The 12,214-nt window shown below is 36.0% G+C and overlaps 1 protein-coding gene across 1 annotated transcript in view; it reads left to right on the plus strand.

The window, feature by feature from the left end:
* The window catches only part of BRF1 (BRF1 RNA polymerase III transcription initiation factor subunit), a gene marked incomplete at its 3' end in the record, with an annotated part of 159,380 nt that overhangs the window by 85,574 nt on the left and 61,592 nt on the right, over positions 1 to 12,214 (plus strand). The window contains exons 6-7 of the mRNA XM_015823490.1: positions 5,931 to 6,080; positions 9,075 to 9,168. Coding sequence (XP_015678976.1) covers positions 5,931 to 6,080; positions 9,075 to 9,168 — 244 coding nt within the window. The remainder of the gene's footprint in view (positions 1 to 5,930; positions 6,081 to 9,074; positions 9,169 to 12,214) is intronic.

Genomic DNA, 12,214 nt, shown 5'->3' on the forward strand with positions numbered 1-12,214 from the left:
TGAAAGAGCTTGGAAACTGATGTTTGGTGTGTGTGTGTGTGTCTGGTGGGTGTGTGTGTGTGTGTGTCTGGAGATGACTTCAGACCTTAAAACCTTATCCACAGGAAATAAAAACAAAAAAACTGTCCAGGAAATTGCAGCCAAAATAAATGTTATAGTTTTAAAGCTGCAACAAAATGTTTTGTACTAGTTGGGGTAAAAGCTTTGGTGCAACAAGTTCACAAAACTGGCTCCCAACAAGCTTTTTTTTAAAAAAAAAAAAAAATACTCATCTCTACTGTTAATAATTTGTTCCAGAATGCACTCGTACTGACATTGAGCTGACTCTGTTTCAGTTATGAACGCTCAAGATTTGCCCTTTTCCAATACTTGGTCATTTCATCTGCCCTCCATGAATTTGCAAAGACCACTAAAGTAATGTTTCTCAACTTTGGCAACATTAAGATAGTCACTCCTGCATTGAGTAAATTCACCCCCCCTCCAAATGTATGATCCTAACATTTCTGCTCTTTAAAAAGGTACTTACAGGTTGTTTTCATGGATTGTTCCTGGCAGGAATAGTGTGGGACTGTGCTTTCAGTATCTTAATTTGAGAAGTTCCCAATTCCCCTGCATTCATTTTGGCCTCAGGATTTGTGTCTAAAAGATCTTGATGAGTGCTTTTCCAAGACTTGAAATGGCTCTCCTGAAATCTAATGCCTGTGTATGCATGTGCTTATTTTTTTTTTGTAGTTCTTTGAACTCCAATATGACATAATGACTTTCTCCTAAAGTTGTAATTGCATTCATCTCATTAACCCATGCTTTCTTATTGGTTAGAACCACTTCTGAGAGAGCCAATATTTTACTTTTCTGAAAGATGAAACTATCAACAAAATGACTGAGAAACCTTGTAGTTCTGGCCCAGCTAGTTTTTATATAGATGCCTGGATACTTAATTTTATTATTATTACTATTTCTTCCAGAAAGTTGGGTAGTCTTATCCAGGATGATATTTTGTAAGATAATGTTTGTAAAATTTATGTGTACATACTTTGAAAACTAAAAATGCTAATGAATTATTATTTTTATTTTTATACAGAATTGTGCAAATGTTATGGATAGATTAATAAATTAACATTTATTAGATTCAGTCATGAGTGTAATTTTCCTACTGTAGATTCTATTCTTAAAAAGTTCCTGTAATTGACATTGATTCCCAATAATTGCACAAAATGTACATGTTGTTCTCCCAGTAAGAATACCATCTAGAGTCTGTTTGACCTGAGGCACTGGGATAATTCACATGAATAAATACTTAAGTGATTTATTGCTATCCTGGTGGTCTCCCATCCAAGAACCAAACCATCCAAATTGTTTAATTTTGTCAAGGTCAGTTAGCTGTACCATGTGCCATAGCCTACCATTTGTATGCTTCTGGATTAAGGCGAACAACAAAACTTGCACTGATTGTCTTGTTACATTATAGACCACCAGTTTGTTCCCGGTCTACTTGCAGAAGGCAAAATTGTAAAAATGGGTGAGTTGTGAAAGAGGAAAAGCTCCCTCTGTACAGTTTTGTCCCCAGATTAGTATTTTCCATAAAGGAAGGAAGCATTTGTTTTTGTTTTGCTCTGCAAGGAGGAAGTGTTATTCTGTACAGGAGAATGCAGGAAATAATAATTCCCCATCATTTGCACTTCACGCATAAAGAATGAGATGGGTGAAAACAAATTTGAAGTCACAGTCCAACTCATACTTCTAAAGATCTGGAGATCACCCCTCTCAAGGGTTTGCTGTACCAGATTCATGCAGTTGGAAACTGTCTACTTCTTGTTGCATCTGAACAGGGGCCTTAGTATTACATAACAGTCCTTTGTATATCTCTGTCTCTGTCTCTGACACTCTCTCTTTGTAAGAATGTTTACCTTCCTCTTCACCCAGATTCCCAATGCAGCTAAGAAATATAAAAGGAGCAACAAGATCTTCTCTCAGAGACAAGCTTCTGGCATCACCATTTGGCTTGCTAATTAACACACATTATGCCAGAAATGTACAGGATTTGCTTTTAATCTGAATGTTACCTTTTTCCTAATTAGTTTGGTTAGCTTATAGCATTTGATTTAGTAGTATCTACATTATATATATAAACCATCATATTTAAGGTATGCAACTCTCCTAGTTAATAATTATTTAGTTTTTTTGCAAACGTGTACTGCCTCTGGTTGTCTGAAAATTTGTATGTTATGTAGGTGATCATGCATATGCATAGTCTTTCTGAACACATGAAAACAAAAAATAGTACATAACAATGTTGATGCTTAGCAGTGATTTAAGTTTAATTAATTATAAATCCATTTCAGACAAAGCCCATTCTTTATTTGTGGAATTGCTCAACGGCATCAGCTAAAGACATGGAGTTGAATATAATAGTTAACAATTGACATCAGAGGAAATGAGAAATTAGTATGTCCAGTGAAAAACTAGAGAACAAAACAGAGCTTGGTCATTTGATTTGAGTTAGTTTCCCAAAAGACATACCTTTCTTAAAGTGGCACTGAAAAGAGCCAGTGGAACGTTTTTTTTAATTGGATAATTGCTCAACATCATATTGCACTGCTCAATACATGAAATTCTTCACCTAAATGAAAGCTGAAAGCTGAAAATCTGAAAAAAATGCAATTTTATTGTGTGCCTCAAATAGTAACTAGCAGACGATAACTAAGTAACTGACAGAAGTAATTAACTTCCTAGTAACTAACAGAAGACAACTAAGTCTATTAAACTATATAAAACCCTTGATTTATGATCACAGCTGAATCCAAAATTTCGATTGCTAAGCAAGGCACTTGTTAAGTGAGTTCCGCTCCTTTTGACAACCTTTTTTGCCATGATTGTTAAGTGAATCACTGCATTTGGTAAGTGAATCACATGGTCATTAAGCAAATCTGGCTTTCCCCATTGGCTTGATGGGAAGGTTACAAACGGTAAACACATGACTCTGCGACAGTGCATCTGTCAGTTGTCAAGTGCCCAAATGATCACCGAGATGTTGCAACAGTCATAAGTATGAAAACCAGTCATAAATCAGTTTTTTTCAGTGATGTTGTAATTTCAAATGGTCACAAATGGTTGTAAGTTGAAGACTATATATTTATAGTCTCTAGAGCAAGGTATCAGTTTTGGGCTGTATGGTGTTACGGTATTGGCCTTCATTTATAATGTATCGATATAGTATTTGTGCATATTCAAGGAGTGTGGTCTTTTGTTATTGATAGATGGAATTTTTTGTCAATGCACAGATTTTGTAGTCCAAGGCTTTTTGGTATGGTACTCAGAGTACTGATAACCACGGGGACATCCAGATTTAGTCACAGTTTTGTTCCATATAGCATCAACCTTGTGAACTCTTAAGTTTCCTCATTCTGCTATATATTCAAAATGGACAGTGATTAATATTTATATGTATGTGTGTATGTGTGTGTGTGTGTGTGTGTGTGTGTGTGTGTGAGTAGATATATACTTTCTTTTGAGAGCAGGCAACAGAATTTAATTTCAGAATGTAGGCCAGTGTGCTCACAGTAAAAATGGCAATAAAGGTTATCTTAATTCCAAAGTGAAATTAAAACAGCTGTGGTGGTGCATGGTTAGAATGCAGTACTGCAGGCTACTTCTGCTGACTGCCGGCTGCCAGCAGTTCAATTCGTTGTGGCTCAAGATTGACTCAGCCTTCCAATCTTCCGAGGTCGGTAAAATGAGGACCCAGATTGTTGGGGGCAATATGCTGACTCTGCAAACTGCTTAGAGAGAGCTGTAAAGTACTGTGAAGCATATATAAGTCGTAAGTGCTATTGCTATTGCTATAATAGCGTTAGCTATTGATGTAAAACTTAAGCTCAAGCACCCTTCCCCCAATAATATATGACATCTATATGAAAGGACCCCTTGATATTGAAAACTGGCAGTGTTCCTCAGTGGAAAGCTTTGGAAACCATGATTGTTTCCTGTCATTTCATAATCATAGCCAAATCTGTCTTCTGGTAACCTTGATAGCTTCTTCTGTCTCCTGGCAGTATATTTTAATGTCTTGGTTATTGAATATAATTATTATGATGGGGAATACAGTTTTTTGTAATGCAAATAATGAATTTAAAATCTTGTTTTCTTTTTCTGTAACATTGAGGAACAATTATAGATTGGAGCATGCTGTTAACAGCATAGCAATGTAGCATAAAATCCCTTAAATTACAGGTAGCAGCTATATAGTCTAGGTAGACATTGATTTCATTGTACCTGCAAATCATTCAGGAGACATTAAACCACATAATCAAAATGGAGCAGTACACCGCACAAAGTTGTATCTTTGATATAAATAATCCATTACATTTAAAATTGTCCTCAAATATTTCTGGTTTCAGGGACTAGAAATCAGTTATTACTAATGGTGTTAATTTCATGGCATAATAGATATATTTTTCAGCATAGAAGAACTCTCAACCAATTTGACTTTTTTTAATGAAAGCTTAAGTTGATTTTTGGAAGTTATTCTTTTGGCTTGGTTCTGTTGATGACTTTAAATTAATCTTCAATAAAAGAGAGATATGAAAGCAAAATTAGTCTGTGTTAATAATGGGAGATGGCTGAAACTTTCATCTATTATACAATGGCTTTGGAGATGAGAAATTTAATACTGTACTTCTGTAGAAGCAAAATAATTTCATTTGTTAATGTGGAATTTTTAACTAACGTGGTATCTTCAAAGAAGTCTCAAGTAATATTAAATTGCACATGGGATGATTTTCCTCTTGCTTGTTATCCTCCTGGATGAGGATATTACTCATTAGTATTAGTATTCTCATCCAGGTGCTTCCCAGGGATGTTTGGGATTACAATTCCTGATTTTTCATGCCATCATAATTTTACAGTATAGTCTGTAGGTATAGTGAGGTTTGGTCTCAACACATTTGGACACTTAAGGAATGGTGTTGATAGGTCTGTGTGATTGGAAATATTATTCATTGCACAGTTGCTGCATTGATCTATGACAGATCTTGGATTTGGATATATGGAATCAGGTAATTTAGGGGCTATCAACACTGATTGACTGGACCTATTTATTCTGTACTTCATAGTTTATGTGGAAATATATATTTGAATATCTCAAGTTTGATAGGTCTTTTTTAATCATGTGTCACAATGTATTCTACTTGGTTTGCAAACTTAAAATACACAGTTCTTTTTCTAGCTAGTACTAATTCCTCCATTGCTGTTCTGCATTGCAAGAACATCCAGGATTGACTTGGATGAGGATATTACTGACTTGGCGATACAGATTTTTTATCTGTTTCTACTGAAGTTTCAAAAAAGATGGTCACTTTTAAACAGATACTGAATAGAAAGGAAAATTCAAAACATCTCTCCTTGATTTTCCTTGATCCAAAGTAGCCACCTTCTACAGTGCATTTTTTTAAACGTGTGTGTCTCATGTGACATTTGGTATCTTGGCTGGTCCATACAATTAGAATTAACTGATAGTTTAACCACCCTAATTATATTCAGCAATATATTTCAGTTCACTGAAAGCTGTTTGTTATCAGACATGTCCTAATGAAAGCGGTGGTGAATTTTGAATAATGCCCATTCTCCTAGTAGTCCTTGCATATCTGATTGGAGCAATGGGGAAAATGGTGCTGAGAGTTCCAGAGGGAAGACATAATCAGCAAAACATCACCTTCCATTAGTAGAGGTTTCTGCCAGAACAAAGACCTTCCACAAGCAGAACAATTCTTTTTGTTCCTAAGAGTAAACACAATCTCATGTCTACAGCTGGAGAAACAATTGGACAGTGAAGTGTTTTCTGTAAGTCGAGTTGGAAATCTGAGAAGGCTCTATACAGAAGAGGAAAAGTTACAGTGGGTAATAACTAACTTTTTTCATCTTGCTTTGGGCAGATCCATGTTTATATATTCCTCGTTTTGCACACATGCTCGAGTTTGGTGATAAGAACCATGAAGTCTCCATGACAGCCTTAAGGCTCCTGCAGCAGATGAAGAGAGACTGGATGCATACAGGTCGACGGCCATCAGGGCTTTGTGGTGCAGGTATTGCAGAACTGATGAATTGGAGTGTGTGGGGTGGCAACAGCTAGTGGCAAAGAAATGTGTTACGTATATTTCATTTTGTAAGAAGCAGTTGCATATGTTCACTCTTAGAATGTTGTGTTTTTAGGCGACTCTGTACATATAAATTTAATGTCAGGATGAATCAAGTTAGATACAAACTTTAAGAACTAATCTAATCCTTGGCCATAAACCAGAGTATCACGGAGGTCATATTATTCCACAAGCAGAAAGTGCAGATTATCTATAAGGCATTGTATAAAAGTTGTATAAAAAAACATGAAAACAGTGGATTACGCTGAAAAAAAGTCTTATGGTTTAACTGAATAACTGATAGTTTAACAATCCTAATTATATTCAGCAGTATCTTGGTAGAGTCCAGTAATAAACAAATATATTAAGGCTGTGTGCCTTAATTTATTTATTAAATTTGTTTGCTGCCCATTTTGCCATGATCAGAACAAATTGGTCAAGCTATAGTTCTTTCATGGCCTATATATAAGAACCTTTTAGAACCAAAGTATATACTACAGACAGATGCATGGGACAAAACCCTAAGATGCAAGAGCTATTTTTGCTTTCTCTCATGTCCTGGAGAGGCAAATATGTTTGAAACAAAAAAGGGAAAAATGACTTACAGAGGGCACTTGGAACACAGAAGCTATAAGTAGAAGAAGGATTGTGCTACGCTTCCATTTTTCTGCTATTTTTCATGTGACATCTTATTACAGTGGAGAGAAAGACTGGATCTATTGGATATCTCTGGAAGAACTGTTGAGAAACTTGTTAGATCAGACTTTTGTCCTTCAAACTGATTAGCACAACAGAGCACTTTAAGAGCTCACCCCTGATCCTACTTTGGCTCTTCTTCTCTCACTACCTCTTATTTCTTTGGATTATAAGCTCATGGATGGTGGTTCCATTATGTGTGATAAAGATATTAAATAAGCCATTACGGGTGGCCCCCGCTTATGACCGTTCATAAACTGCTTGAACCCTGCTAAAAAACATGGAACTAAAGCCTGTGTCTGAAGTTATAGCTGTTGCAGCACTCCCCCTCATGGTCACATGATCAAAATTTGGGCATGTGGCAGCCAGCCTGCATTTTTGACCATAGGGGTGTTGCAATTCCTCTCCCCTCCACCTGTCTCTCCTCCCCCCATTTATGCTTTTTTTGTCCCCCTGCTCTCTGTGCTCAGACGCTTCAGCTTATCTTTGCTCTTTCTTGCTCTCACTGCCAATGAGGCATTCCCGACCTGGTCTTTCATGCCAACAAGCCCCACTGCAAAGCCAGCAAAAGCAATCTGGTAAAAGCATACCCTTTTGCAGAAAGCCGGCGAAAGCAATGTGCCATGCTGCTGCGCTGGGCTTCCTGCTGTACCACAAAGAAGCAGAAGCAAGCAAGAAACAGTTATAGATCTGCAGCAGGCCAGGAAACCCACCCCAGCCCGACCCAGCAGCATGGTGCAAATGGGCTTGCTTTTGTCAACTGTGCATGAAGGGGCTTCCTTTGGCTGGCTTGCTTTTTCTGCCTGCGTGATAAGGGACAAGGTATTCTCGTCAGCCGCGAGAATAAGAAGATGGGGAAGATAAACTGGGGTGGTGAAGTGCAGAATGGTGAGAGTGCTGGGTGACTGCTGCTTGCTGTGCTGGTGATAGTCCCAGAGCCATGTGGGTCTGTGTTGGCTACTTGCTTTTCTTGAAAAGTAGGGTACGGGGTGGCCAAAAACCAGATATGGGGGGTGGGTGAGGAGATTTTGAGTTAGACCCTTCCCTTTTGAGGCTTGGAGCTGAGAGAGACCAAGTCCAGAATGGTTTAGATTAGGTTGGGTACTGCCTTAATGATCCATGAGTCTGTGAGTGCTAGGATTGCTGTCCTAAGTCACAGGATACAATCATGCTGACTTATGATGGCAATTTCAGTCCCAATTGTGGTAATAAGTCAAGGACTAACTGAACCGCTAAGAAGGGTGAGATAAAACTACTTTAAAATAGTATATTAAATAAACAATATATTTAGACTTCTGAATTTTAAAAGTGAAGAAGACAGTATTTAGTTAAACTACTGATAGTTTGAGCTAGAGAGAGGGGATGCCTAGCCATTTCTTTTCCTTTTTATTTCTTCCCAAGAAATTTTTTTTTTAGTTGGTAGCCACCAATTAATATTTCAATTGTGGCTTTCTTTCTGCCCCTAGTAGAAAATGAACAGAATTGTTGGGGATATAGCAATAGCAATAGCACTTGGAATTATATACTGTTTCATAGTGCTTTACAGCTTTCTCTAAGTGGTTTACAGCATATTGCTCCCAACAATCTGGGTCCTCATTTTACTGACCTCGGAAGGATGGAAGTCTGAGTCAACCTTGAGTCAGTCAGAATCAAACTCCTGGCAGTGAGCAGTCTAACCACTGTGCCACCACCGCTATTATGATCTTTTCTGTGTTGTGGAAAATATACATTAAGACATATCTCCCAACTTTAGCTTAAAAACACTGTTGAGGAGCTCTGAACCTTGAACTGAAATACTGAAAGCACTGAATGATGTTATGCAATTACTTTTTATTGAGATAATTTTACTATGTAAATACTGCATGGTAAAAATGGAACACATGTACAAGTTTTGAAATAATGTGGGGAAAAAGCAAACGCATGTGCTATTGTGGTGTTAGGACATTTCCCCCTAATTGTCTGTGCATGTTACATGTGTGTATGTGTGCAAGGAAGCAGTGAAATATTTTTTTGAGGTTGAATATTACGCCATACTGCTTTTTCTAAAGTTTGTTTGCGCTGATGTAATATTTCTGCATGCAAAGTAAATTTTATAAAATTCCAGTTTAATCTTTCTGAAGTCCATCAGTATTTTGAAATTAATATGAGAAATAGAATTTCCAATTCCACCTATATGATTTAATGTATTCCTTTGCTTCCCTCCATCCCGAATGCCTTTTTGATGTGATTCTCTTTTTTATGTTCTAGCTCTCCTTGTTGCAGCAAGAATGCATGATTTTCGGCGCACTGTTAAAGAAGTAATCAGAGTGGTTAAAGTTGGTGAATCAACATTAAGGAAAAGGTAAGTCAAGTTTGTAATTTGTTTTACATTTTACTTTAGCATCAGAGCATTTCTGAAATTTATTATTTGCTGTGTGGAAAATAGATGTTTTTCTGTAAAAGACATCTTTTACAAACAGAACCCCATCCTTTGATTAAACTGTATCTTATTTGGGGCCAAGGAAGTGTTCTTTCTTTGCCACAGGTTCCACCAGGATGGCCCTCTAGAAGACTCTTCTCTTAGGCTTTGGTTAGGCTGGTTGGAGGCTTTGCTGAGTGATGTGATATGTTTTACATGTTGACTGGATTTGCCATCTGCTTAGTGTTTTAGGTACATTTTAGGTTTACATTGTTTTATACTGTGAGCTGCTTAGAGTCAGTTTGGAGTTGGGCAGCATGTGAATGAAACAAACAAGCAAATAATAAAGTGTAGCAGATTTACATAAAATTTCTTTTTTCCATAATTTTTGTCAGAGTTACCTAGAATGTCATAATCAATGGGATGTGATCAATACTGCACATGACAGTCTAACTGGAGCTGAATCCAAATATTGACTGCAGAGGCAGTTCTTCTGCCTCATATTTTAGAAATTGGAGGAGCAGATGGATTTCAGAAGCTGAAGTTTCATTGAGGAGATAGTGTTGAAACGACAGTTAAACATAAACATTTATATTGGAACTGCAAGCAATTGGTTTGTGGAAGTGATGTGGGTCGTCCATGTTCCTTCTATGACTAATTTATGTTTCAATCCTAGGACATAACACTCTGATCTGTTATAGATAGGCTATTTCATTTCCTGTTAAAAGACTTCTTCCCAGTCATAGCTGTAATTAAAACTACAGAGCAGAAGCTTGGTAAATCCAATTTTATGGGTTTATATTGGCCCAAAGCTCAGTAATGAATGTATTTCTTTAGTCTTGTTCTGAATGCTTATGGGATCTACAAAAGATCACATCTTAAGAAAAAGATATTAATTCAGTTGCTCCAAACCAAAGGCCACATATATATCAGGTGCACCTGAACCTGCACGCTTTTCCATAAATTACTTCTGGAAATATTTTTTTTTGTATGTATAAAGTACCTGCCTATTTTGAAATAAATGGGGAATGACATCCTTCGGAAAAGGGAGCTTCGTGCAAAATCTTTGCAAAATACTAGTGGTTAGGACAGCTGTTTCAAATGTCATGGTTTCTACAGGGATATAAAGATTTAATAGCTTTATAATATTTTATTTTTAATTTTGTTTTTTATTATTTAAAGTAATAAATTGAACATAAATATTGGGAAACTTAGACTTTGGTGTTGTGGATTGTTTAAATAAAATTCATAGGACATATTTACTTTTTGCGGCTAGATAGAATGGAAGCTGATTCTCCATTCAGTTTGCTGAGGATAAAAGATTTCTACTAAACCCCAGTACTGTTTAATTTCAAGAGCACAGCTTATGCAAATGTATCAACTTTCTGAAATAATGTAATTTGGGTTTGTGTAATACAAGTATTCCGTGACTAAAAATTTCCTTTTGATGCTCCATATTTCAGATTGCAAGATAGTGATGTCAGGGTATTCTTATTGTTTTAGATATAAAATGTAGTTTCTTATTTTTTTCTTGTCAAACTTAATGATTTTGTAACACCAATTTTACTCTTTAATAATTTGCATTTACAGGGAACCCTAAGTTCCGTTGTAACAGAAAACTTCCTGTTTTTCTATTTACTAGAAAATAAAGAATTCCAGTGTTAGCCTATTTATTTTGAATTACTGTGTTTACAAAGTAAGTTTAAATTTTGCTTTAAATCATTGAAATTAATAGAAATAGTTTAACTGAATGATTGCTATTTATCAATATACTCCAATATTACTTTTGATAGTATTTTTTCTACTATTATAACTATAAGTCATAGCCTCACACAATGCAAAAATCACTGAGTTAAAATACATATTAAAAATAACAAATAAATAAATAAACAAATGTATAACATTTGTATAAATAAACTATGTAGGAGAAGATAAAAAGCCTATAATAAACATGGCCCAAGGATCACAAAATTTCTGAAGTAAACAAATCTGTAAAACATAACCCTCATTACTTACATAAATCAAAAAGTTGACATGGCTTTGAGCAGCTGCTCAAATAAAGACTGTCACAGCTGCAAAGGTCATCCTATTCTTAGGAAACAAATTTTCTAGGGGGTTGGTCAAGCCCATTTCCTTTTTTGATATCGGAGCTAAACGTTTTATAGTGGTTGCTAAAGAGGCATGATGAGCAAATAATGAGGAATATCACCTTTAATGTCCCATGCTATGAAAGCATAGGCAAAGGTTATAGGGAATTTGCCTTTAATTTTTATCCAGTATAGCTAAGGCACCTCCTATATTCTCTGCTTTATCATGTAACTCCTGTCAACTAATGGATCAAATAATTTCATTTAAACTTGTTCTTCATAGCACACCATTGAGCAGTCTTTTTTGATACATAAATTGAGGTGAATTGTTGCTCTAGGCATCTTGGATTTATATCTTTGTCTTACTGTAAAATGATGTACAATGTTTTGCATCCTGCATGTGTATCATTGATGGGATACAGGCAGTTGGAAGGTGACTTGCAGGTAGTCTCTGGATTTGAGGTCCTACCTTGCCTAGAATAATTGACATGCTTGGAATAAAACTTGACATTGATTGTTTTTGTGTCATACTAGCCAAAATGTGACAAAGCTGGCTGGTGTTGTCCTTACTATTGGCAAATAATGCTGCATTTGACATAGCTACTGTTGGTATTAGTACCTAGTTTATACCTTCTATATCATATTAAAATAATTTTGTGTGAAAGTGTCAATTGATCAAAGTCATGAAGGCAAACAGAGTTCTATATTTTGAGTCCATCTGATGATGACCACAATATATGCATATAGAAGATTGTGACTTAGAATGTAAGAGGAATATATGAAAAAGCATATGAATGATCAAAGGAAATACAAGAAATCAAAAATATTTGTTATGCATCTATGAAACCAAGAGAAAGGAGAAGGATGGAAAAAATATGAAATCCAAGTGATCTGATCTATGG

This window comes from Protobothrops mucrosquamatus, unplaced genomic scaffold, assembly GCF_001527695.2.
Source record: "Protobothrops mucrosquamatus isolate PMUCROS unplaced genomic scaffold, P.Mucros_1.0 scaffold1886, whole genome shotgun sequence".
NCBI classification, from domain to species: domain Eukaryota; kingdom Metazoa; phylum Chordata; class Lepidosauria; order Squamata; family Viperidae; genus Protobothrops; species Protobothrops mucrosquamatus.